Here is a 27,224-nt window from a genome sequence, read left to right on the forward strand (position 1 = left end):
GGGCTGTGGACTTCACCCCGTGGACTTCATCAGTTTAAGAAGCAAGATAATTTTGAATGCCTCAAAGTGCGACTCATATAAATCCCGACAAAATGCACAGGTCAACATAAACACTGAACGGCAGATGACACCTTGATGAACATAATCTCACCTGTGCCGTGTTCCAACTCACCATGGTCTGGGGTGGGGATGGGACGGGACACGCTCTTGGTCCGGGTCTTGTCCGCGCTCCCCATTTGCACAATGCATGTACAGATCTCCCCGCCCCACCAAACTCCAGCCGGGACCAACACTTGACTTCTAACGCTGTAGCTGTGATCCGTCTCAATCCTGCCCGAGTCACTCCGTCCTTCCGTCAGCTGTCCCGAGATGTTCCAGTAAATGACAACCACGTTGGAGGAAAGGCCGCTGACCTGACACACCAGGGGGGCCGAGTCGTTTGTCTCAATCTGTGGCACAAACACCAGCAGACTGGTCTCGTTGGTGGAGCTGTCTGGGAGGAGATTGGGACACAGTTAACGCGGGGTTCGGCCACAGTGCAAGTCTGTGCATAGTTCCACCTGTTCTTACCTCCGACCAGAAGCGTGAGTCCTCTCGCGAATGAAGCATAGTTATCCCGTCCATAGCAGTAATATACACCCGAGTCATCAACCTGGGCGTCCCGGATTCTCAGAGTGGACGTGTTATCCCCGGGACCTTTATCTAAAGTCGCCCTGCAGCCGGTCTGTGCGCAGCCGATGGTCTTGATTGCTATCGGGGCCTGGTCCGCACGCTGTTTGTACCAGAGGACGTGGTCCGCGATTTCCACTTTGTACTCTGTCTTACAGGACAATTCAACCGTCTGACCGACATCAGCAGTCACAACATCCCGGGCCCCGGACGGAAAAGGCCCGAATCCTGCAACTGGAAACATATCCCTTAAATTAAAGTTATCTGTTAGGTGACGGGAGGAACTCGGACAGAAACGCGTTGCTAGTAATTTAAGAAATTCGCAGTCATTGGTCGCATTTGTTGTTTCAGAATTCTTTACAATAACCTACATTAACAAAATTGGAAAAACCAGAAGGCAGTTGAGACAAAAAGGAGTGCTGGAGTAACTCAGCGGGTCAGGCAGCATATGTGGGGAACATGGATAGGTGACGTTTCACAGAGTGCTGGAGTAACTCAGCGGGTCAGGCAGCATCTGTGGAGAACATGGATAGGTGACGTTTCACACAGTGCTGGAGTAACTCAGCGGGTCAGGCAGCATCTGTGGGGAACATGGATAGGTGACGTTTCACAGAGTGCTGGAGTAACTCAGCGGGTCAGGCAGCATCTGTGGAGAACATGGATAGGTGACGTTTCACAGAGTGCTGGAGTAACTCAGCGGGTCAGGCAGCATCTGTGGGGAACATGGATAGGTGACGTTTCACAGAGTGCTGGAGTAACTCAGCGGGTCAGGCAGCATCTGTGGGGAACATGGATAGGTGATGTTTCACAGAGTGCTGGAGTAACTCAGCGGGTCAGGCAGCATCTGTGGGGAACATGGATAGGTGACGTTTCACAGAGTGCTGGAGTAACTCAGCGGGTCAGGCAGCATCTGTGGGGAACATGGATAGGTGACGTTTCACAGAGTGCTGGAGTAACTCAGCGGGTCAGGCAGCATATGTGGAGAACATGGATAGGTGACGTTTCGTGTCGGGACATTTAATCTTTTTGGAAACCGGTAAAACAGTTAATTATGTCCACGTAATGGAAAGAGTAAAAATCTATCGATATAGATATTATCGCGGATATATATATCTGAAGAAAGGCCTCGACCCTTGCTATATTTAAGAGGGAGTTAGATGTGGCCCTTGTGGCTAAAGGGATCAGGGGGTATGGAGAGAAGGCAGGTACAGGATACTGAGTTGGATGATCAGCCATGATCATATTGAATGGCGGTGCAGGCTCGAAGCGCCGAATGGCCTACTCCTGCACCTATTTTCTATGTTTCTATGACCCGAAACGCCACCCATTCCTTCTTACCAGAGTTACTCCAGCATGTTGTGTCTACCATATATATATATATATATATATATATGGATAATAGATACACTTACATATACAATACAGATTGTGTTAAGTAGGGTTGATTTCCCACTGGGATGGGGCCTGGATGCGGAGAGTTGGGAAGGGGGAATGTTGGTGAGCATCACCACTTTGTTATCACCAACCTCTGGCCGGGCCACCGACATTGACAAGTGCGATTCTCCCGGAATTTCCTCCTGATCCCATGGAAACGTCCCCAACCCCGACTCACTCACCGCAAACCCGGAACACCTGAACAACGAAGACCAGAGGAAGAGCGTCCATGGAGATGTGGCCGGCTGGCGCTGCGCTCCCGGCCAAGTTATCCGACTGAGGTGAGTTGAGTCTCTTTGGTTCAGCCTCTGGCTCGGTGATGCTCGGTGCCAACTTCCGCGGGCGGGGCCGCCGGGTCCAGAACCACTTGGGGAAGATTGGCGGGGGATAAAGAGGATGTCAGGCGGAGATCGTGGCCATGTGTTCATTCCTGCAGGGCAGAGAAGGAGCGTCACTTTAAAGGTCACCTCTGCCTGGTGACCCTGCCTGGTGACCCTGCCCGATGCGGGGCTGCTCAGGCGAGGCAGCACTCACGTTACTGGAGTAGAAGCAAAGCCACTCTGGTTCAGGTTAACGAGGCCCACCCTTGACAGGTAGACCCTCTCACAGCTTCCACGGGAGACGTAGGATTGGGATGTGCGCTGCTAGTGGCGTTGGCGCCTGGCCTCCAGGGACCTTGATGAACGAGCAAACAGGATGTCATGGAGGACTCTGAAAATGAGGTTAATTGACACATATGAGCTCGCCGTTCAGTTGAACCCATCCTGAGCCCAGCGCGCACTCGCCGTGGTCACCTTTGGGCGAGAGCAAAGAGCGTAAACAGGAAACCCACACAGAGGCCTAGCTCGAACAATTTTGCCACCTCAAGCGACAATCTTGATGAGATTGTTGGTCAACGATGTTGCATCAGTGAACGTGTCTTTCAAGTCTCTGAATGTATGAAAAGTCAAACCGATACAATCTGTGAATGTGGGCCAGGTCGTGTGTGAGTTGAACCCCAGTTGTCAATGTCTGCGCCACACAGTTTTTTGTAACCATCTGGTCCCAATCCTCTCGGCAACTGGGGCTAGTTAGTTCACTTGGTATTGAAGGTTAAACCTGTCTCTGTATAGACAACATGCTGGGGTAATTCAGCAGGGCTGGGCAGCATCTCCAGAGGGAAGGAATGGGCGACGTTTCGGGTCGAGACCCTTCTTCAGACTGACGTCAGGGAGGAGGGAAATAGATAGATAAGGAAGTGTGAAGGTGTGAAAACAGGGCAAAGGGAATGGTGATCAAGGATAATGTTGAATAGATCATTGTTAGCTGGGAGAATGTAAAAACAAACCAAACAGATAAAATGCAGTCGAAGTCAGTAAGACTGGTCGGGGAACTGGGAAGCATAGAAAATAGGTGCAGGAGGCGGCAATTCGGCCCTTCGAGCCAGCACCGCCATTCATTGTGATCATGGCTGATCGTCCCCAATCAATAACCCGTGCCTGCCTTCTCCCCATATCCCTTGCTCCTACTAGCCCCTAGAGCTCTATCTAACTCTCTCTTAAATCCATCCAGTGATTTGGCCTCCACTGCCCTCTGTGGCAGGGAATTCCACAAATTCACAACTCTCTGGGTGAAAACATTTTTTTCTCACCTCAGTCTTAAATGGCCTCCCCTTTATTCTAAGACTGTGTGTGGCCCCTGGTTCTGGACTCGCCCAACATTCAATTAACCCAACAATGTGTCTTTGGGGATTTTGCTAAACTACCTAACTTTGTATCATCAGCAAATCTGGCTACATGGGGACGTGGAATAAATACCAAATACAAACTTGATGAACTCGTCGAAAAACGGTTTGTTAGGAAGACGAGCAAGTCGCTCTAGCCTTGATAGACTGCTCATGTCTAAACGAGCATTTGTTGGTCATTTCAATTCTCTTATGGGTTAAGGAAAACATTTATTTCCAATGTATTAAAATAAAATAAAAGTACAGAAAGTGCTGGAATAACTCAGTGGCTCGGGCAGCATCTCTGGAGAACATTCTTATATTCAAACATATTTGTAAGGCCGAGATAGATAGGGTGTCAGGGGTTATATGGGGAGAATGTGGTCAGGAGGGAGAGGTAGACCAGCCGTGACTGAATGGCGGGGTAGACTTGAAAGGCCGAATGGCCTAATTCTGCTTCAATCACTTACGAACTTACCCCAAAACCAGGGGTCACAGGTTAAGAATAAGGGGTAGGGCATTTAAGACTGAGATGAGGAAAAACATTTTCACCCAGAGAGTTGTGAATCTGTGGAATTCTCTGCCACAGAAGGCAGTGGAGGCCAATTCACTGGGTGTTTTCAAGAATTAGATTTAGCTCTTAGGGCTAACGGAATCAAGGGGTATGGGGAGAAGGCAGGAACGGGGTACTAATTTTGGATGATCAGCCATGATCATATCGAATGGCGGTGCTGGCTCGAAGGGCCGAATGGCCTACTCCTGCACCCATTTTCTATGTTATGAACGTGGATAGTTGACGTGGCTGTGGGATCCCTTCTTCAGCTGTGTTTCAAACACCCCGATTACGTTGCAAGTACCTCCAGTTGTTTTGGTAGTTTCATCGTTTATGAAAGTTAATACATTGTTTGTACTTATTCGAATTTTGTTTCATTATTTTGTTTATTCGAATTTTGTTTCATTATTTTGTACTTTCTTTCCGGATTTGTAAATATGTTCGGACGCATTTGATTGAATCAGAAGTTTCAACGAATTTTAAAAAGACAAACTGTTAATGTTTGAAGAGTCTCGACCCGAAACGTCGCCCATTCCTTCTCTCCAGAGATGGTGCCTGTCCCGCTGAGTTACTCCAGCTTTTTGTGTCTATCGATGTACCTGGTGTTGATCCTGACTCCCAGTCTCCGCCTGATACCCTGCCCGTGAGAACAAGGTCCACGTCACCGCCATTGTGTGGGACTGGTCTGATCTCCAGCGCGCAAGTGTTACATTTACCGATGTCCGTGTCAGAGGCAAGTCTAGGTTAAACCCAATGTCCCTCTCCTTGCGTCCGTCGCTGCTCGTGGCTCCGTCCTTGATTCTCCTGTCTCCGGGGGCAGTGTTGGGTGTGACTGGGCTGTGTACACACACATAGCCCATGATATAATGCAGATGAGTTACTTGGTTTAGTTTAGAGATACAGCGCAGAAACCGTGTCCGCACCGACCAGCGATCCCCGCACATTCACACTGGACAATTTACATGTATACCAAGGAACTAGAGATCCCGCAGACAAACCCATAGTGAGTATGGAACCTAGGCCTCTGACGCTGTGAGGCAGCATCTCCACCGCTGCGCCAGGGATTACCATTCATCCCCACTTCAAGCGGTAATCACAGCACTATAACCAAACGCTCAACACCAGACAGACAGGAAACCGGAGAAGACTCTTCGGGAACTCAACCAACCTTTATTGCCCTGTCTCTGCTGCACAGTCAGTAAACGTCAGAAAACATTGAGCCAAGTGATGGTGAAGCAGGGCGTAGAAACAAAGAACTGCAGATGCTAGTTTACACCAAAGATAAAGATGTACTGCTCCATAATATAGACACAGAGAGAGGGAGAGAGAGTTAGACAGGTACATGGACAGGTTTGGATGTAATGGACCAAAGGCGGGCAGGTGGGACTAGCGTAGATGGGATATGTCAAGGGCCCGTTTACACACTGTATCACTCTATGACACAGAGTTCTGGAGTAACTCCGCTAATCAGGCAGCATCTTTGGAGAACATGGATAGGTGATGTTTCAGGTCGGGACCCTTCATGGTGGCTTGTGGGGTGGGGTGGGGGGGGGGAGAGGCTGGCCTGGTAATGACAGGTGGGGGGGGGGGGGGTGACTGGCAGATGCGTGGGGTAAGTTACAAAGGCAGGAGGTGACAAGGGGCATCAGACAGGGAGAGAAGTTTCACCTATCCATATTTCACTGCTCCACTGCCAAATCTCAAGATGTGCCTACATTGAAGAAGTATCACAAAATGCTGGAGTAACACTTTTCCGGTCGAGACCCATCTTTGACCCAAAACGTTACCCATTCCTTCTCTCCAGAGATGCTGCCTGTCCCGCTGAGTTACTCCAACATTTTGTGTCTATCTTCAATTTAAACAGGCATCTGCAGTTCCTTCCTACCCACTTTGAAGTTCTCCTACTCCCTCCAACGGGAGTTCTACGAGACCCTCTCTCAGTGCTCTCCCCCTTTGAGAGCCCCATCTACGATCTCCAGAGATGCTATCTACTTGTGACTTCTTACCAGAATGCTGCCTGGATTAGAGGCAATGAGCTCTAGAGACATTGGACAAACCAAGATTGTAAACATACAGGATAGTGAAAGGCTTGGATAGAGTGGATGTGGAGAGGATGTTCCCACTAGTGGGAGAGTCTAGGTATAGAATAAAAGGACATTATTTTAGGAAGGAGATGAGGAGAAATTTCTTTAGTGAGAGGGTGGTGAATCTGTGGAATTCTTTGCCACAGACGACTGGGGAGACTGTCAGTGAGTATTTTGTTAAGGCAGTTAGATTCTTGACTCGGACAGGTGTCAGGGGTTATGGGGAGAAGGCAGGAGAATGGGGAGATAGATCAGCCATGATTGAATGGTGGAGTAGACTTGATGGGCCAAATGGCCTCATTCTACTACCAGTCATGACCTTTTCTCTAGAGTACAAAGACTTCAGGGGGACAATATAAAAGTCAGTAACATTATGAGAGGCATCGATAGGACAGAACCTTCCCCCCAGGGTGGAAATATCAAAGACTAGAGGGCATAGGGTTAAGGTGAAAGGGACAATGTTTAAAGGAGATGTGCCGGACAAGTTATTTTACATTATTTTACACAGAGGGTGGTGGGTGCCTGGAACACAGTGCCAGTGGATACATAGAGGATAGTGATGTTTAACGTGGATATGCAGGGAATGGAGAGATATAGATCACGTGCAGGCAGAGATTAGTTTAACTTGGCATCATGTCCGGCACGGACATTGTGGGCCAAAGGGCCTGTTCCTGTGTTGTACTGTTTTGTGTTCTATGAATTAATACAATTCCCAGGGGGATTTTTAACCAAGAATGCCCTGGCAATTCCATATCTAGGGGAAGGTGTTACTGTGAGCACAGCTCAAACCCCCCCCCCCCCCCCTCCACAGTGCTGACCCTGACCCTACACATGACACCCCACCCTGTGGGGACTCCTCACCCCTCCACCCCTGCAAGGGGCAGACGGGGTTAAGGCTTTTCAAACAAACTATTTAGAAGAGTAACTGTGAACCCGCTCCGCTCTGCTCCGCACGTTCAGGCACGTTCCTGGCTCACAGCTCCGGGACACTCCTGTGGGGAAGAGGGGACAGGTCAGAGGAGAGCACAGACCCAGGCTGGCCAGCACACTGTGGCTGACCCCTGCCTCACCCCCTCACTGCCCCCCTGTAATTCACTGACCCCTTGCCCATCCTGACCCCATCAGTCATGCCAGCCTCCAGTTGACCCCTCCCTGACCCCATGTACTTCCCTGACCCCTTGCCCATCCTCACCCCACCGGTCCCATCAGTCCAGCCAGCCTCCAGCTGACCACTGCCTGGCCCCTCCCTGCCCCTTGCCCATCCTCACCCCACCGGTCCTGCCAGCCTCCAGCTGACCCCCTCCCTGCCCCTTGCACTCCCCTGACCCCTTGCCCATCCTCACCCAGACAAACCCTCGCCTGCTGTCCAACCCCTCTGACCCGTGCTTCTCCCACGCCTCGCCTCTCCATGGCACCCGCTGACCCCTGCCCCAACTACAGTATATGCCCAGCCCCTCCCCAGCCTGAGGTGGGAGACACAACAGGAGGTGGGAGAGAGATGGAGGGAGAGAGAGACACAGAGGATGAGAGGGAGAGGAGAGAGACAGGAGAGGGAGAGGAGAGAGACAGGATGAGAGGGATAGGGGAGAGAGGGAGAGACACAGGATGAGAGGGAGACATGGGAGAGAGGGAGAAGACACAAGATGAGAGGGAGAGGGGAGAGAGGGAGAGAGACAGGATGAGAGGGAGAGGGAGACACAGGATGAGAGGGAGAGAGACTGGATGAGAGGGGCGAGAGGTGGAGAGAGAGCAGGACGTGAGGGAGAGGGCAGTGCAGAGGGAGAGATAGAGGATGCTAGGGAGAGAGAGACACAGGACGAGAGAGATGGCGAGGGAGGAGGTGCAGGCAGAACGATGAAGGGAGTGAGTGGTAATGGGACGGGTCAGTACCTTGGAGCAAACGGGGTGCAGTCCTAGAGAAACTCGTCATCAGCCGGGACGGCTCCTGAGCTGCTGCCCAGAGGGTGCCCTGCAACAACACACGTCAAAGACGTGCGGGTTAGTAGGATAATTGTCCCTCTGTAAATTGGCCCAAGTGTGTGGGGAGTGGATGAGAAAGTGGGATAGCATAGAACTAGTGTGAATGGGTGGTCGATGGTGGGATGTACCAAGCAATCAGTGACCAATAAAAACATGTAATAACTTTCTTCCACACAGAGGGTGGTGGGTGTATGGAACAAGCTGCCAGACGTGATAGTTGAGGCAGGGACTTTCACAACATTTGAAATACATTTGGACAGAGAAATGCATAGGAAAGGTTTAGAGGGATATGGGCCAAACACAGGCTCATGTGACTAGTGTTGGTGTGTGTGGGGAGGGGCTGAAGGGGCTGTTTCCATGCTGTGTGACTGTATTAATCAATCTCAGAGTTGCCCCTTCTCGTGAGGGGAAGCATTTTCCAGTCAGTTGTGCAAGGAGTCGTGGTGTTGCCGAGCGTTTGTGAGGCGCTGGACTGGCATCTTACGGCGTACCCGCGAAACTCTGCCAAGATTCGGACAGTTGTGGCTTTGTGCTTCCTGCAGTCGCTTCAGAAACGGCGCATCCATCCGTGGCCCCAGTCACATCGTTCTAAATTAAACACAGAGCGGTCAGTAGGGAGCAGAGACTCGACCCGAAACGTCACATATCCATGTTCTCCACAGATGCTGCCTGTCCCGCTGAGTTACTCCAGCACTCTGTGAAACGTCACCTATCCATCTTCTCCATAGATGCTGCCTGTCCCGCTGAGTTACTCCAGCACTCTGTGAAACGTCACCTATCCATGTTCTCCACAGATGCTGCCTGACCCGCTGAGTTACTCCAGCACTCTTTGAAACGTCACCTATCCATGTTCTCCACAGATGCTGCCTGTCCCGCTGAGTTACTCCAGCACTCTGTGAAACGTCACCTATCCATGTTCTCTACTCCAGCATCTTGTGTCTGTCCGCTTCCTTCACCAAGCCCCTCGCTCTCCCGGTCCACCCCCACATTATAAACCTGTCCATAGACAGACAGTGTAGCTCCTCACTCTCTCCCACACACCGCTCTTCTTCCCGGCGTCGAAGGGAGCTGTGACCTTTGGTTCTGCAAGAGGTCCTCAAAATCATGGAGATCACGTTATAGGAGTAGAATTAGGCCATTCGGCCCTTCGTGTCTTCTCCACCATTCAATCATGGCTAATCCCATTTTCCTGTCTTCCCATACACCTTGATATCCATTCTAATCAAGAATTTATCTATCTCTGCCTTAAAAATATCCACTGACTTGTCCTCCACAGCCGTCTGTGGGAATGAATTCCACAGATTCGCCACCCTCTGACTAAATAAATTCCTCCTCACCCCCTTTCTAAAAGAGCGACATTGAATTCTGAGGCTGTGACCTCTGGTCCTGGACTCTCCCACCAGTGGAAACATCCTCTCCACATCCACTCTATCGCGTGTGGGACTGGGCCCCGTGTGTGGGATCAGACTGCGGGTGTGGGACCAGACTGTGTGTGTGGGATGGGACTGTGCGTGGACATTACCAGCAGGGTTTGCAGGTTTGTTGGTGCCACCATCCAGTGGGTGTCGGCTCCGTCTGCCGCCGTGGCTCCATCTCCCCGCGGGCACCGCACGGCGTGTCCCTGCCGTACCAGCTCCTCACCAATATCCACGCTCTTGGGACAAGACACAGAGCCCGTCAGCACACCCTGGACCACACACCACCCACACCCTCCCCTCCCAACACCAAAACCTTCCCCACAACACCTGCCCCATGCCATCAAGTGGCTCAGTGCCCCAGCTGGGAACTACAACCAACAGGTGCTCCCACACCACCATTCCACTCCCAAGGGTGAAACACTTTGCAAAGTCTCCAAAGAGATTTCGAACATATTCCAAGGATGAGCCATTTATAACATCACAAGACATGGGAGGAGAATTTGGCCATTCAGCTTAGCCAATGGCACAGCGTTAGAGTTGCTGCCACACAGCGCCAGAGACCCTGATTCAATCCCGACTATGGGTGCTGTCTGTACGGAGTTTGTACCTTCTCCATGACCCCGTGAGTTTTCTCCAGGTGCTCCAGTTTCCAAAGCTGTCAGCAGGCAACTGAACCATGCTATAACCAACTAGAGAGCGGTCCTGACCTCCCATCTACCTCATTGGAGACCCTCGGACTATCTTGACGTTAGCTTACACTAAACATTATCCTGCATCTGTACACTGCGGATGACTTGAGTGCAATCACGTGTAGTAATGTAGGGAGAAATCATGATTACATGTCATCGTGCAAGGGGAAAAGATTTAATAGGAATCTGAGGAGTAACTTTTTCACACAAAGGGTGGTGGGTGTGTGGAACGAGCTGTCAGTGGAGGTAGACACAAAATGCCAGAGTAACTGCGCGGGTAAGACAGCACTGGAGAGAAGGAATGGGCGACGTTTCGGGTTGAGACCCTGCTTCAGACTAATGTGAGGGGAGGGGGCGGGACAAAGATAGAATGTAGGCGGAGACAGTAAGACGAGTGGGAGAACTGGGAGGTAGTTCTGGGGCTACCCCAACGTTTATGAAACTGTTAGACAGATACATGGATGGGAAAGGTTTGGAGGGATATGGGCCAAATGCAAACGCAGTGTAGCCGGGACATGTTGGCTGGCGTGGATAATTTGTACACCCATACTGCTCGTACATCCGTGGTGCCCGGCACTGTACACCCGCGCTGACGGCACTGTACACTAGTACACATGATGATAATAAAGGAAGCTACCCTACACCAGTGCTGCCCAGAACACCTACCTTGCCCTGGCTTCGGTCGAACAACTGAACCCGTGGTCTGGTCACCCCTTCACTCTGCAGGTAGCTACAGATCCGAGCCAGCAGCACCTTCCACTCCGCACAGTGGGCGAGACCGTCAAAACAGTTCATGGCTTCCTCCGACCAGCTCTCCCCTGGAACAACACAACAGTCCTCACTCAGAAGACAGACCGGAACGCCTTGGACTTGGAGGAAGTGGGAGGAGTCAAAGGAGAATTTGTTGAGGGTGAGGGTTAGTAGAGGGAAATTGGATGATTCTGCGGTCGAGGAAGAAACGGAGGGTGTTAAGGTCTTTGTGGTGGGGGCTGGAGGTGTAGAGTGACTGAACGACCATTGTAAAGATGAGGGAGTGGGGGCTCGGAAAGCAGAAGTCATTAAAGAGACAAAGGGCATGTGAGGTATCTTGGACATAGGTCGGGAGAGATGGGATGGAGTCGAGGTATGTGCAAATCATTTCCGTGGGACAGGAGCAGGCAGAAACAATGGGTCTGCCAGGGCTGTTGTGTTTATGGATTTTGGGGAGAAGGTAAAAATTGGACTGTGCGGGGCTGGGAAACAATAAGATTGGAAGCTGTGGAAGGCAGACAGCCAGAAATGATGTAATCTGTAATGGTGTGTGAGATTAAGGCCCAGTGCTCACCTGTGGGATCATGGTCCTAGGATAAGTAGGAGGAGGTGTCTGAGAGTTGTCACCTGGCCTCAGCCCGGTAGAGGTTGGTGCGCTAGACTACCACGGCACCTCCTTTGTTGGTGGGTTCGATAATGTCGGGGTTGCTGCAGAGTGAGCGGAGGGCTGTACGTTCAGAGGGGGTGAGGTTAGAGTATGTGAGGGGACTGGAAAGGTTGAGATGGTCGATGTCACTCTGTAGTTAGAAACAAAGAGGTCTAGAAGGCCGTTCTGCAGAGTCCAAGATGAGGGGGTCCGGTGGGGATGGGAGAAGGGGTCATCACTGGGTGGTGAGGACTCCTTCCCATAGAAAAAGGCACTGAGGCGGATGCGACAGAAGAAGAGCTCTACGTGGTGGTGGACCAGAAACTCGTTGAGGTGGGGGCAGAGGGGAACCTCTGTTGAGGACAGACCGTTCCGTGCGAGGGGAGGTCGGGGGGGGGGATGGCGAAGACACGACAAGGGTGCGGGTTGGGGTCAAAGGAGGGCCGGGGAGTGGACAAAACTCACTCAGTCTCAGCAGAAACACCTCCCCTGCACCAGTCTCCCCAGTCTTGGAGTCAGACAGAGGTGCAGAGGAGCAGAGAACAGCACAGGAACAGGCCCTTCAGCCCACAATGTCCGTGACGTACATGGCGCCAAGTTAAACTGATCTCCTGTGCCTGTACGTGATCCATATCCCCCCAATCCCTGCATATGCATGTGCCTAAATAAAACCCTCTTAAACACCACTATCGTATCTGCCTCCACCACCTCCCCTGGCAGCACGTTCCAGGCACTCACCACCCTCTGTGTAACAAAAATAAACTTGTCCCATGCGTATCCTTTAAACTTTGCCCCTCATCTTAAAGCTATGACCTCTAGTATTTGAAATTTCCACCCTGGCTAAAAGGTTGTGACTGTCTACCTTATCTATGCCTCTCAATTTTATGCATTTCTTCAGGTCTCCTCCCTACCTCCAACATTCCAGAGAAAACAATCCAACTTTGCCCGACCTCTGTGTAGGAAGGAACTGCAGATGCCGGTTTAAACCGTAGACACAAAAAGCTGGAGTAACTCAGCGGGTCAGACAGTATCTCTGGAGAGAAGGAATAGGTGACGTTTCGTGTCGAGACCATTTTACAGACCGATGAAGGTTCTCGACCCATAATCTCACCTATTCCTTTTCTCCAGAAATCCTGTCTGACCCGTTGAGCTACTCCAGCTTAGTGTTTATCTTTTGCCCAACCTCTCCTTGTTGTTAAAGCCCTCTAATCCAGGCGGCATTCTGGTAAACCTCCTCTCCCTCTCTCTCAAAAGTCTCAACATCTTTCCTGCAATGGGGCGACCAGAACTGCACAGAATACTATAGTGGAAGATGGGCTAGTCACTCACCGACGGGCCGAATTCCATCGAGACTGCACTCGACGGCCTGAAAAGGCAGACTCAGGAAATCACTCCTGGAGACAAAACACAAACGCCATGAGGAGACTGGGGACACAGGGAAGCGAGGCAGAGACACGCAAGCACATGCGCGCACACACACAAGTGCACACGCACACGAATGCACTCACTGCACACAAACACGCGTGCACACGAATACACACAGCACACAAACATCCACACACAAATGCATGTAAACATAGGCACACAAACACACACATATGCACGTACACACATGCGCTCACACACACACGGAGACAGAGGAAAGACGGTGTAGAGAGGAGGCGAAGCAGGTAAAGGGTGGGAATGTGCTGACGCAAGAGACTGCAGATGTCAGAATCCTGAGCAATAAAACAAAGAGCTGGGGGAACTCAGCGGGACAAGCAGTGTGGGTGGAACTAATTGCCGCAGACGGCTGTGGAGCTAAAGATATTGGGTTTTATTAATGCAGAGATTGATCGGTTCTTGATTAGTGAGAGCTCCAAAGGTCAAGGGAAGAAGGCAGGATGAGGTCGAGAGGGAAAAATAGATCAGCCATGATCAACTGGGAGAGCACCTCGATGGGCTGAATGGCCTAATTCTGCTTCCATGTCTTATGGTCTTATATCCACCTATCACTCAGAGGGCCACAAAATTCTGGAGTAACTCAGCAGGTCAGGAAGCATCTCTGGAGATGTTGCCTGACCAACTCAGGTACTCCAGCACGTTGTCCTTGTGTGTGATGGGTGGATACAGATAAGGGAAGTTGTGTCAACTGACCTGAGGACCTGTATGTTCGCCAGGGCTGCCTCTCCGTTGTCTCCGTAATCCACATAGTAGAGGTCAGCGTTGCCGTTTTGCAGGAAGCCCAGCACACAGGCTCGGTACCAGAAGCCGTCGTTCTGGAAGGGAGCTGCCACGATGTCCCCCATCTTTGGGACGAACGCCTCACCCTGTGGAGAGTTTGTGAGGGAAGTGTGAGTCTGGTCCCGACTGCCAGGCGAGAGGAGAGAGCTCTGACTACTGCTTTCAAGAGAGATTAGATTTAGCTCTTGGGACTAAAGCAATCAAGGGATATGGGGAGAAAGCAGGAACGGGGTACTGATTTTGGATGATCAGCCATGATCATACTGAATGGCGGTGCTGGCTCGAAGGGCCGAATGGCCTAGGCCTGCACATATTTTCTATGTTTCTATGAATGGCGGTGCTGGCTCGAAGGGCCGAATGGCCTAGGCCTGCACCTATTGTTCCATGTTTCTGTGCTTTCTACACCACCTCTGCAACACCCATCAGCATGCTTCACCGCTCCGCCCAGGACTGCAAGAAACTGCAGAGTGGTGGATGTGGCCCAGTCCATCGCACAGATCCTCCCCCAGCCCCTCTGTGGGAGTGCAGCTCCTCCCTGGCCACGGGCCACACTTACCGCTGTGCTGGAGTTATTGTAGTAGCGGGACATCTCGGAGCAGAGGTTGTCCAGCTGCAGGCACCTGGAGCCCAGGATCTGGATCCAGAAGTGGCCGGGGTTTTCCGAAGCCGAGACGTAAACTTCCAGATGTTCGTCTGCAAGGAAACTGAAGTCAGGACTGGGAACTGTGGAGAAGGGAGGAAATAAATATTACACTCCAGATCGGGAATGACTGTGGGAGAGAAGGGACTGGTTAAAACGTCGCACTCACGGGGGAACGGCAAGGGACACCTTGTTACCTCCCACCATCTGGGTGTCTGCTAACCCGGACAAGGTTCAACCGCACACGACACCAGGTCTCGGCACGGTGGTGCAGCGGTTAGTGCCACTGCCTCACAGCACAGGATGCCCAGGTTCGCTCCTGACCTCGGGTGCTGTCTGTACCTTCTCACCGTGACCACGTGGGTTATCTTCGGGTGCTCCAGTTTCCTACCACATCCCAAACATGTACAGGTTTGTAGGTTCATTGGCTTCTAAAAACAGCCCCTCGTGTATCGGACGTATGTGTGGGATAACATAGACCTAGTGTATGGGTGATTGTTGGTCAGCATAGACTCGGTGGGGCCGAACGGCCTGTTTCCATGTTGCAACTCTAAATCAAAAACAAAAAGACAATGCCTCGACAGCTGCCAGGGTGCAATCCCGATCTTCCATCCTACCCCATTGCAGACATTGCACTTTTTCTCTGCAATTCAAACTCTACTGTTAAAGTTACAGCATAAAAACAGGCCCTCCAGCCCACCAACTCCACTCCGACCATCGATCACCCGTTCACACAAGTTCCATGTTATCCCACTTTCTAGTCCATTCCCCACACACGAGAGAGTAATTTACTGGGGGCCAATTGAACTACAAACCTGCACGTCTTTGCGTTAAGGAAACCAGAGCACCCAGAGGAAACCCACGCGGTTACAGAGAGAACATGCAATATCCACACAAACTGCACCAGTGTTCAGGCTCGAACCTCGGGTCTCTGCAGTGGTGAGGCAGCGGCTGCAAGCCTCCAACACTGTAGTACTATTTTCTGCACTCTAGCATTTTTCACTTTGCAGTTACTGATGGTTTTAGTAAAGTATATTCATATAAAATGAGATTTGATTCAACTGGATAGCATGCAAAGTTTTTAACCGTAGAGTTAGAAAGTCCAAGTGGTACAACAAGGAAACAGCCCCTTCAGCCCAAACTCACCCATGCTGACCAAGATGCCCCATCTACGCTAGTCCCTACCGGCCACATTCCACTAAACCTTTCCTATCCATGTACCCGACAAAGTATCTTTTAAATGTTGTTATAGTACCTGCCTCAAATCAAAGCTTTTCATCGTACCTCGGTACAGCTGACAATAAACTAAACTGATCTGAAACTGAAACACCCTCCACATCTGCCCCTTCCGTTCCCCTGCCACAGAAGCAATACACAGAACAGGCACTGAACAACACCCTCCACATCTGCCCCTTCCATTCCCCTGCCACGGGCAAGACACGGAACAGGCACTGAACAACACCCTCCACATCTGCCCCTTCCATTCCCCTGCCACAGAAGCAATACACAGAACAGCCACTGCCCCTCTGGGCAACAAGGCACAGGTTCTTACTTTCAAACTTGGTGTGCTGATGGTTGGCAACTCGCTCCCCTCCGGCTGTGTCCTCTTCGCCTCCCACCCCGAGTGTGGGCTCTGTCCTGTGCTCCTGCTCCTCCTCCCTGCTGTGTCCGGGCATCCACTCTCCACGCTGGGGCGAGCCCGGGGCTGCCGGTGCTGGGGCCAGTGCCGGTGACTGTCCTGGTGCCAGTGCTGTTGACGGCATCTCCCCGTCCGTACGCCGGCCAGCCGGGTGCTTGCGGTGTCTCCTGCCGGCGGCTGAGCAGGCCAGCTGCTGCCGGAACATCTCCTCCTCCTCCATCTTCGCCACGACCAGGGCCTGGGGGGGGAGGGGAAGCAGAGGCTGGGTCAGGGGTAGGGGTTTAAGCACATCAGGAACAGCGGGGAAGGGGAGGAGCACATCAGGAGCAGTGGGGGTGGGGGTGGGGGAAGGGGAGGGAGTGGGGAGCTCGCACTGCTCACCTTGGCAGACGTCACCTCCTGCTTGGTGCCGCTGATACTGACCACACGCCCGAATCCTACCGCCCCGTCACCTGGGTGCTTTTCACACACGATCCTCGCACCCGTGGCCCGGCACATGGCACGTATCGACTCTCCACCACGGCCTGCGGACGGGAAACAACACCATCACAGTGTGCACAGGGCCGCTAGAGACCGTCCCAGCCCCCTCCCCCTGCGCCAGCCCACCCCCCACCCCGACACATGGCACAGATCGACTCTCTCCCATGACCTGCGGTGGGAAACAACGCCACCACAGTGTGAACAAGACCACTGGAGCCTCCTCCTACTGCCCACCCCACGCTGTCACAGTCCACCCAGGACCACTGGAGACACCTCCTCTGACCCCCTCAGCCATCCCCCGCTGCACCAAGCTCTGGGAGACCCCCCTCTCCCCAACCCGGCCCGACACATGGCACGGATCGACTCTCCTCCACGACCTGCCACTCGGAGATGCCGCTCTGACCACCCACCCCTGCCCCAGGACCACTGGAGACGCTCCCACCCATGCACCACCAGGCTGTTTAAGCCCCCTCCTGCCCCCAGCCCTGCACCGGGCCGTGAGGTGTGGGTACAGGGACGGGGGGGGGGGGGGGGCTGGCACACAGGTAGCAGTGCGGGTCACCTATGATGCGTCCCACTGTGTGAGGGGGGACGTGCAGCTCCTCGGTGACCCTGGCGCCATGGGCTAGCAGCCGGCGAATGGCTGCCCTGGCCTTGCACACTTGCACGGGGGCCCCCACGATCGTCAGCTTCCTCTCGGCCGCTCCCCCCTCGTCGGCCCACTCCTCGCCGCCCTCCATGTCGATGCGGGCTCCCGTCTCCCTCCGCAGCTGCAGGGGGGGGGGGGGGGTGGTTAGGGAGGGGTTAAGGTGGGGATTAGGAGGGGGAATGGGTGGAGGGTGGAGGGCGAGGTGGGAGTGGTGGGGGTGTAGTGTTGAGGGGTTAGGGTGGGGAGTGGGAATGGGTGGAGGGTGAGGTGGAAGAGAGTGGGGGGGTGGTGGTTGAAGGGTTAAGGTGGGGATTAGGAGGGGGAATGGGTGGAGGGTGAGGTGGGAGTAGGGTTGAGGGGTTAGGGTGGGGAGCGAGGGGGAAATGGAGGGGAGGGGTGGATGGGGAGGATGTGGGGGGGGGGGAGAAGGGTCCAAGGGGGTTACAGCAATCTGGTAACATACACACTCTTCCCCACTCCCCTCCCCAGCGCTCTCCTCCACTTAGTTTTAGTTCTCTCTCCGACCCTCCCCTCCCCTCGACGTTGTACTAGTTTCACTGTCATCCTGTTTTGTTCCACTGTTCGTATCCCCTTCATTATCACCGTCTCCACAGCCACATAACAATTTAAAGAAAAATCAATTTGATAAAAGTGAAAGCACTTGAAGCACGTGAAATATTTAAAGCAATACTGCAAACATGAATTATAAAGATTACAGGCTTGCCTTGCTCCCACAGTTGTAAGGCCTACACTGAGGTCTCTGATCTGTGCCAAACCCTGGATCATACAGAGGTTTGGGGAGATTATGGAGGCATTTAAAAACCACTTAGGGAACAGATAGGCACAGAGTCTCTTACCCAGGGCAGGGGAATCAGGAATCAGAGGACACAGGTTTGTGAGAGGGGAGAGATTTTTCATGCACGGTGTATGGGTACATGGTATAAGATGTCAGAGAATGGAGTTGAGGCAAGTACAATAACATTTAAATACATTTGATAGGTACATGGATACATAAGGTGTAGAGAGAGATAGACCTAACATAGCTCCAAATATGCGCGGGGATCGCTGGTCAGCGTGGACTCGGTGGGCCAAAGGGCCTGTTTCTGCACTGTATCGCTGAACTAAATTAAACTATCTCTAAACGTCACCATACCAGCGTGCCTGGGCGAGAGGGGGAGCTGCGGGGAACGTCATTCTTACCTGTTGGATCGTAGTGCCCTGCCGGCCGACGATCAGCTTCACGCTGTCACGAGGAACCTTCATGTCCACGGCGATCTGATTGTCACCCACTAGCACGCAGTGCTCACCTGGAGCAGAGACAGAGTTAGTGACCATCCATGCACTGCCTCTTTTTTACAAATTTGCAGATTTCAGATTTGTAAACACAGTACTATCTGACCAGCTGTGTTACTCCAGCGCTTTGTGTTCAACTGGAGAAGATTCTACAGGATTGTATTCATTGCCATTTGGTAGAGAATGGGTTAATTGCGATAGTCGGCAAAGCTTTGAACGCAACAGATCATGTCTGTATGAATTTATTGAGAAGTGGATGTTGTTCATATGGACTTTAGTAAGGCATTTGAAAGGTCCTTCATGTTAGGCTGAACCAGAAGATTAAGATGGAATGGGTGACGTTTCGGGTCGAGACCCTTCATCAGGCCGAAAGTCACGGGAAAGGGAATCGAGAGATGTAGACAGTGATATGGAGAGATGAAGAACAATGAATGAAAGATATGCAAAAAAGTAATTATGATAAAGGAAACACGGCATTGTTAGTTGTGTGTTGGGTGAAAACGAGAAGCTGGTGCGACTTGGTTGGAGGAGGGATGGAGAGAGAGAGGGAATGGCGGGGTTACTTATAGTTAGAAGTTTCATCCAACAAACAACTTGTCACCCAAAACGTCACCCATTCCTTCTCTCCAGCGATGCTGCCTGTCCCGCTGAGTTATACCAGCTTTTTGTGTCTATCTTTAATTTAAACCAGCATCTGCAGCTCTTTCCTACACAGAAGATTAAGATATATGGGTAGCTTGAATTTGGAACTTGTTAAGTCCTAAAAAGCCTGTGGTGAAAGGGTGTTATTCTGCCTAGAGCTCTGTGACCAGTGGTGTTCCACAGGGATCTGTGTTGGGACCACCGTTGTTTGTACAGTCACAACCTTTCTTCCCCCCCAGAGCAGAAATGTTAAATAATAGATGGCATAGCTTTAAGGTGAGAGAGGCAAGTTTCAAGGAGGGATGTGTGGTGCGTTTTGTTTTTGTATACACAGAATGGCGGGTGTGAGGTATGTGCTGCCTGGGTTGGTGGACTGGTGTTTAAGAGGATTTTAGATCGGCATATGAATATGCAGAGGATGGAGGATTATGGATCACAGGCTGGCAGGGGAGATCATTGTAATTTGGCATAGAGTTGAGCACAGATGCTCCTGTGCTGTTCTATGTTCGATATAAAAGTATCACGACAAGTTTGTAGTGCTGGCTGTGTACAGAATGTTCACATCACAGTTTTTACTTTCAGTTTAGTTTAGTTTAGAGATACATCGCGGAAACAGGCCCTTCAGCCCACCGAGTCCACACCGACCAGCGATCCCTGCACACTAACACTATCCTACACACACAAGGGACAACGACCAGCGATCCACGCACACTAACACTATCCTACACACACAAGGGACAATTTACATTTCTATCAAGCCAATTAACCTACAAACCTACACGTCTTTTGGGTGTGGGAGGAAACCAAAGATCATGGAGAAAACCCACGCAGGTCACGGGGAGAACGTACAAACTCCATACAGACAGCACCTGTGGCCAGGATCGAACCCGAGTCTCGGGCGCTGCAAGTGCTGTAAGGCAGCAACTCTACCACTGCGCCACCGTGTCACCCAGATGCCTGGGTGCGGGGGGGAGTGACAAGTGAAGGTTAGAAAGTTGTGGCTATACCTACTGGAATTCAGAAGTATGAGACGTGACCTTTAATAAGTCTAGGGGGGTTGATGGGAGGTTATATTTCCCCAAATAGGGGCATCTATAACTGAGGGCCGTAGTTTCAGAATTTCTCTCACCTGTTTAAATTGCAAATGAGGTGAGACTGCTTCTCTCAACAGGTGACAACTCACTTGAATATTTTATCCCACAGACCAACCCATGGGTCGGCACAGTGGCGCAGCAGTGGAGTTGCTGTGTTATAGCGCCAGAGACACGGTTCTATCCGACTACGGGTGCTGTCTGTACAAAGTTCTCTCTGTGATCACTTGGGTTTTCTCCGGGTGCTCCGCTCTCCTCCCCCATGCCAACGACGTGCCGGTTTGTAGATTAATTGCTTCCGGTAGAAATTGTAAATTTTCCCTACAGTGCTTGTGTATGGGGTGATCGCTGGTCGGCGTGAACTTGGTGTGCAGAAGGCCCCGTTTCTGTGCTGTATCTCTAAAGTTTAAAGAACTGTGGAGTGAATGATTGAATATGTTCAAGGTGGAGTCTGATAGACCTTTGGAACTAGAAAGGAACCAACAGGTGTTAAGTGAGATGCATGCAGCAATGGTCACCATGAACAGCAGAGCAGGCACGAGTCAGCGTGGACGAGGGGTCGTTGCGTGAACACACACTGAAGATGCTTCACTGCTGCTCTTACCCAGGCTCTCGCTGTATCTCCTGTAAAACACGTAGGCCACGGCAGCACCTGCTGGAAGGCCGACAGCCAGCAGCACCTTCTGTGTTGTGGTCAGGCTGCTCCAGGCACTGTGTGCCGACATCACTGCTCCTCTCGGGCCGACCCGAGACTTGGGTTCGATCCTGACTACGGGTGCTGTCTGTATGTGGAAAACAAAGCCCCAGTCATAGAGTCGCAGAGTCATACAGCGTGGAAACAGGCACTTCTGCCCAACATGTCCCAGCTACATTAGTCCCAGCTGCTCCGAGTTTGGTCCATATCCCTCCAAACCTGTCCTATCCATGTATCTGTCTGTTTCTTAAACGTTGGGATAGTTCCTGTCTCAACTACCTCTTCCGGCAGCTCGTTTCATACACCAAACACCCATTGTGCAAAAATGTTACCCGTCAGATTCCTATTAAATCTTTTCCCCTGCACCTTAAACCTATGTCCTCTAGTCCCCGATTCACCTACTCTGGGCGAGAGAAATTAAGAAATCTGGCACAATGATACCTTAACCTGACCACATCGGACTGACGGTCAGAATCCAGCATCACCATGATGGACAACACTAACACACAAACAGGCAGGTACATGGAAAGGGAAGCAATTTTTACTGCAAATGTTTTGAACATCACTAGTTACTATTGTAGGCTTTCAATCCAAACATCTGTTTATGTCAGCACTCCACACCTACGGTCCATACCCTCACCACAATAGCTTCCATCTCATCCCCTCACTAACTCTGCCAATCCCCTCTACTCCAATCCCATGATATTCAACCGTTCCCAGCCCTAACTTGTGAAACTCTGCAAGAATCTGAAGAAACTAAATCAATTCCTGCCCTTTGCATTGCTACATGGCATCCATCAAAGTTTACAACTGTCATCCACCTCCCCTCCATCCCATCTGAACCCCCACCCCATCGCATCTAGCCCCCTCCCCTCCATCCCATCTAGCCCCCATCCCACCACAACTAGCCCGCTCCCCACCACATCGCATCTAGCCCCCTCCCCACCCCATCGCATCTAGCCCCCTCCCCACCCCATCACATCTAGCCCCCTCCCCACCCAGCCCCCTCCCCTCCATCGCATCTAGCCCCCTCCCCTCCATCCCATCTAGCCCCCTCCCCTCCATCCCATCTAGCCCCCTCCCCACCCCATCGCATCTAGCCCCCTCCCCACCCCATCTAGCCCCCTCCCCACCCAGCCCCCTCCCCTCCCCACCCAGCCCCCTCCCACCATCCCATCTAGCCCCCTCCCCTCCATCCCATCTAGCCCCCTCCCCACCCCATCTAGCCCCCTCCCCACCCCATCTAGCCCCCTCCCCACCCAGCCCCCTCCCCTTCATCGCATCTAGCCCCCTCCCCTCCATCCCATCTAGCCCCCTCCCCACCCCACCACAACTAGCCCCCTCCCCTCCATCCCATCTAGCCCCCTCCCCACCCCATCTAGCCCCCTCCCCACCCCATCGCATCTAGCCCCCTCCCCACCCAGCCCCCTCCCCTCCATCGCATCTAGCCCCCTCCCCTCCACCGCATCTAGCCCCCTCCCCACCCAGCCCCCTCCCCTCCATCCCATCTAGCCCCCTCCCCTCCACCCCATCTAGCCCCCTCCCCACCCCACCACAACTAGCCCCCTCCATCCCATCTAGCCCCCTCCCCACCCCATCGCATCTAGCCCCCTCCCCACCCAGCCCCCTCCCCTCCATCGCATCTAGCCCCCTCCCCACCCAGCCCCTCCCCTCCATCGCATCTAGCCCCCTCCCCACCCAGCCCCCTCCCCACCCCATCTAGCCCCCTCCCCACCCCATCGCATCTAGCCCCCTCCCCACCCAGCCCCTCCCCTCCATCGCATCTAGCCCCCTCCCCACCCAGCCCCCTCCCCACCACAACTAGCCCCCTCCCCTCCGCTATGGGTCCCATCACCCGAGCCCCCATCCCTTCTCTCTCCCCTCCAGTCTCCATCCCTTCTGCTATCCGTTCCATCCCACACCCCTCCCACTGTCCGGCCCGATACCCCGCTGGTCCCCCCACCCAGAGGCCGGTACATCTGCACCTGTCCCCGGGCCTATGTCACCTCACCGTTGCCCACTCCCCCGCCCTCCGCCGCCGAGTCTCTCCTCCCCCCCCCCCCCCGGGGGCCGGGCACGGCGCGCCGCCCAATCAGCGGCCGGAGCCGCGGGCACCGAACCAGCCAATCAGATTAGAGTGGGCGGGGCGCTAGCACATGTTGAACCAATCGGCGAGCGCGCAGACGCCTGACCTGCCGCGCCGACCAATCAACGGCGAGACCCCGCCCAACGTACAATCGCGATTGGGCGGTTGCTTCCGCCAATCAGAGTGCGGATGCGGGGGTTACGTCACGCAATGAGGCGGGGCCGAGGTGCACACTGGGAGATGAAGTCCAACCTCGTCGCCGCGTCGGAGGATCAATTTGACGCCATCGCTGCGCACACTGAGCCTCGCTGGCCCAACGCGCCGTCGCCGCTCCCCGCACAACCTCCAGCGGCGGCCTCACTCTTCGTGAATGTGTGTTTGACGAGACGGTGAGGGACGGACGGCAGGCCCGGTGTGAGGTGCGGGCGGGCAGGCGGGCGGGCGGCGACTAGGCCTGCGGGCGGTCGGGCGCGCGGACGGGCGGCAGTTGGGAGCAAAGGGCGGGAGGCGCGCGCGCGGGAGAGGCCGTCGTCGTCCCGAGCTCCCGGCACGTGGCACACGGCGCTACCACGCACGCGCGCCGGCCACGCGGCCACGCCCCCCGGCGCCAATCACCCACCCGCCCCGCCCCTTGGGAGCTCCTCCCGTCACTCACTCCACCCAGACCCTCCCCCCCCTCAATCGCCCGACCTGGCCCCTCCCCCCTGTCGATCTCATGGCCGCAACACCTGTCACTCGATTGGCTCCGCCCCTTGGGCTCTCCCCCTGTCAGTCGTCGCCCCCATACACATCACCCCCCATCCCCCCCGACATCACCCATCCCCCCCCACACATCACCCATCTCCCCCCCCCCGTATCACCCCCCCATCCATCACCCCCCTATCCCCCACATATCACCCCCCTCACATATCACCCTCCTATCCCCCCACAAAACCCCGTCACCCCCCTCACATATCACCCCCCCCCCCAACCCCATCACCTCCACAACCCCATCACCCCCCCCAACCTCATCACCCCCCCAATTGTCTCCCTACCTGAGATTCCCCAATACTCCACCCCTCCATCTCCTTCCTCATCTTCTTCCCCATCTGCCGTTTCCTCCCCACACCCTGGGCACTCATGTTATAGGCCTCAGTACACACGACAATAAACTCAATCATCAAGTCTACTCCACCATTCAGTCATGGCTGATCTATCTCTCCCTCCAAACCCTATTCTCCTGCCTTCTCCCGGTAACCCCTGACACCCTACTAGTCAAGAAAAGGTGCCTTCTCCTCACCCCCTGCCCAAGTTGGGTCGCCCCTCGCCATGCTTGCTCCCCCCACCATTGTGTTCCTGTACTACCACCCACCGTGCTCTGCCTTCCCTTCTGTGCTCCCCCCTGGTTTCTGTCTCCCGACCACAGCCCTCCCTGGTGCCAGGGTGCCTGGGCGCTGAGTCTGAAATCCCCGCACTGCGTCTCTGCACAAATGTTTCTTAAAAATCTACTTCATTTACAAACTTTTACACTCTGTACTAAAACTTTAACGCAATTTAAAACTGTAACCCTAATGTGGCACCTTGGGATGTTTTGACACATTAATGGTCTTCTGTACGTGCATCGACTAGTCTAACAGAATGATCTGTGTCCCATTTAAAGCTGTCAGTCTTGGGGAAGGAAATGTGATATATGAAATTGGCACTGAGACACAGATGATACACTTATACTCAGACGTGTTAACACAACTGTTTATTTAAATGTTTGTTTAGGTTTGTTCAGATATTCTGATCCCCAATGATGCAATTAGACATAAAGTTAAAGCAAAGCTATTTGAAAATGCTGCAGTATAATGTTTTACAATGCAAAGCATCTTAAATGGGAAACACTGTTGAAATGCCACGGTCTGTACATTCATAGACAATTTAGGTAAAAGGCAATGTTGCTGCTTGAAGCATCAGCCTGTCGGTAAACATTTCACACTGGGTTGTTGACAGCGAGCAGAAGGGGTATTGGAGGCGGGTGATGGTCCGGTGCACTCTCAGGCTGGTGCTGCCCTGCTCTGGGCTGTTATCTCAGCTCAATCCCCTTAATGCAATGTTCCTGTGCCGCATGTAGTTCCTGTGTGGACACCGGCCCGTGCTCGACATGTATGGAGCAGCCTGTATGAGCGCGGTGTGACTACAACCCTGGTCTCTCCCCCATTCTGTCTGACGTGTGGATTGTGTAGGTCTGTCTCTTTAAACTAAGCTGTAAATGCAGCTTCCTAGATTAGTGTGCGTGTGTGTCCTTCCTGCCTTCTGATGGGCCATAAGACATAAAGCGGCACGGTGGCGCAGCGGTAGAGTTGCTGCCTCACAGCACCAGAGACCCAGCTTCAAACCCGACTACGGGTGCTGTCTGTATAGAGTTTGCACGTTCTCCCCGTGACCATGTGGATTTTCTCCAGGTGCTCCAGTTTCCTCCCACATTGCAAAGACGTACATGTTTTAGGTTAATCTGCTTGAGTAAAATTGCTAGATGTCCTTAGTGTGGGCCCATGAGGCTTTTTCCACGCTGTATCATTAAACTTAACTAAACAATTGGAGCAGAATTACGATATTTGGCCCATCAAGTCTGATCTATTTTTCTCTCTCAGCCCCATTTCACTGCCTTCTCCCCGTAACCTTTGACGCCCTCACTAATCAAAAACCTATCTCCTTTTTCAAAATACCCAGAGACTTAGCCTCCACCGCCGACAATGGCAATGAGTTCCACAGATTCACCACCCTCTAACCACCACCACCAACAGCCTTCAAAATGATCAATGGGATTAATGTTGACAGCCCTGGCAAACTGCTCCTTGGTAGTTGCTCAATGTCCTCCTGGGAATGTCCTGTCCTCCAACAATAGGAGTATCCGGCCTTGGCTTATTGTGTTTATTTTTACATTGTTTTACTCAATTCCTTATAAATGTTCCAACTTGATGCGGTTCCCTGCTGAGGGGGGAGGGAGGGGGGATGGGGGGGGGGGGGTGCAATCATGCACTGTTCTATCCTGTAGTCAAGCCAGTCTGTGGGTACACCAATCTCACAGATCACATCATTAGCTGCATCCACCCACCACTGCCCATCCCAATAGAATAACTCCATTCACATTTCCCTCATCCTGTTCCCTCTGTTTAGAAAGTGTTGGACCAATTCCTAACAGACTGCAACAGGGCTGCACGGGTGGGATTGGGACAGTATGCGGGAATCAGGGTCGCTGCAGCAGAGAGAGCCTCCACAGTCGGGCAGAAAGTGAACTGATCCAGCGTAGACACAGGCCCCTCGGCTCATAAGTCCACGCTGACCATCAATCACCCGATCACACTCGTTCTATGTTATCTCACTCCCTACACACTAGGGAGCAATTTACAGTGGGCCAATTAACCCACAAGCCTGCACATCTTTGGGATGTGGGAGGAAACTGGAGCACCTGGAGAAACTCCACACAGTCAACAGGTAGAATGTAGAAGCTTCACACACACACACATAGATAGCAGCTGAGGTCAGGATGGAACCCGGGTCTGTGGCACTGAGTCCAGGCCGGCCACCTCAGCGTGGAGGGGCTGGAGGTGAGGGAGTGTTGAAGCAGTGAGGGTGGGAGTGGAGGCAATGGGGTAGGTGGGGGATGCTGGAGGCCATTGGAGGGAGGTGTGTGGAGCAGTGGGCTGTGGCTGGGACAGTGCGGTGTCCATGCAGGAGGGAGGCGGGGTATGTGGAGCAGTGAGCTGGGACAGTGCAAGCAGAGAGCGGGGTGTGTGGAGCAGTGGGCTGTGCGGTCGGAGTCCGTGCAGGGGAGAGGGGGGTGTGTGGAGCAGTGAGCTGGGACAGTGCAAGCAGAGAGGGAGGTGTGTGGAGCAGT

General features: G+C 53.0%; 3 protein-coding genes across 3 annotated transcripts in view; 1 reads left to right on the forward strand and 2 right to left on the reverse strand.

The window, feature by feature from the left end:
- Window positions 1-101: 101 nt before the first annotated feature.
- Window positions 102-5,218, reverse strand: LOC116968889. The gene is made up of 4 exons (XM_033015868.1): window positions 4,958-5,218; window positions 2,286-2,469; window positions 571-972; window positions 102-493 (listed from the first exon to the last, which is right to left on the reverse strand). Exons 1-4 carry the CDS (start codon window positions 5,216-5,218, stop codon window positions 102-104), a joined length of 1,239 nt encoding a protein of 412 aa, XP_032871759.1.
- A 290-nt stretch (window positions 5,219-5,508) lies between these two features.
- tdrkh (tudor and KH domain containing) lies at window positions 5,509-23,327 on the reverse strand. Its single transcript, XM_033015931.1, has 14 exons — window positions 23,288-23,327; window positions 21,187-21,364; window positions 18,757-18,863; window positions 17,470-17,677; window positions 16,809-16,951; window positions 16,341-16,665; window positions 14,705-14,871; window positions 14,062-14,234; window positions 13,255-13,319; window positions 11,196-11,347; window positions 9,945-10,076; window positions 8,914-9,010; window positions 8,333-8,411; window positions 5,509-7,434 (listed from the first exon to the last, which is right to left on the reverse strand). The coding sequence occupies exons 2-13, from the start codon at window positions 21,305-21,307 to the stop codon at window positions 8,356-8,358; spliced, it is 1,746 nt and encodes a 581-aa protein (XP_032871822.1). The 5' UTR covers window positions 21,308-21,364; window positions 23,288-23,327; the 3' UTR covers window positions 5,509-7,434; window positions 8,333-8,355.
- A 286-nt stretch (window positions 23,328-23,613) lies between these two features.
- Window positions 23,614-27,224, forward strand: part of LOC116968890 (semaphorin-4B-like) — a 40,750-nt gene continuing 37,139 nt past the window's right edge. Inside the window, exon 1 of the mRNA XM_033015869.1 lies at window positions 23,614-23,781. The gene's annotated coding sequence lies outside the window, so the exon portion shown is untranslated. The remainder of the gene's footprint in view (window positions 23,782-27,224) is intronic.

This window comes from Amblyraja radiata, chromosome 47 (genome assembly GCF_010909765.2).
Source record: "Amblyraja radiata isolate CabotCenter1 chromosome 47, sAmbRad1.1.pri, whole genome shotgun sequence".
In the NCBI taxonomy this organism is placed as follows: domain Eukaryota; kingdom Metazoa; phylum Chordata; class Chondrichthyes; order Rajiformes; family Rajidae; genus Amblyraja; species Amblyraja radiata.

Excerpts from the sequence above, each read along its gene's own strand:
- tdrkh (XM_033015931.1), bottom strand. The coding sequence starts at position 21,307 with ATGTCGGCACACAGTGCCTGGAGCAGCCTGACCACAACACAGAAGGTG. Across the intron at positions 18,864-21,186 it reads GAGATACAGCGAGAGCCTGG|GTGAGCACTGCGTGCTAGTG; the intron begins GTAAGAGCAGCA and ends TCTCTGCTCCAG. Across the intron at positions 8,412-8,913 it reads ATCTTGGCAGAGTTTCGCGG|GGCACCCTCTGGGCAGCAGC; the intron begins GTACGCCGTAAG and ends GTGTTGTTGCAG.
- LOC116968889 (XM_033015868.1), bottom strand. The coding sequence starts at position 5,218 with ATGGGCTATGTGTGTGTACACAGCCCAGTCACACCCAACACTGCCCCC. Across the intron at positions 2,470-4,957 it reads GGAGTCAGGATCAACACCAG|TGGTTCTGGACCCGGCGGCC; the intron begins GTACATCGATAG and ends ATCTTCCCCAAG. Across the intron at positions 494-570 it reads ACTCACGCTTCTGGTCGGAG|ACAGCTCCACCAACGAGACC; the intron begins GTAAGAACAGGT and ends ATCTCCTCCCAG.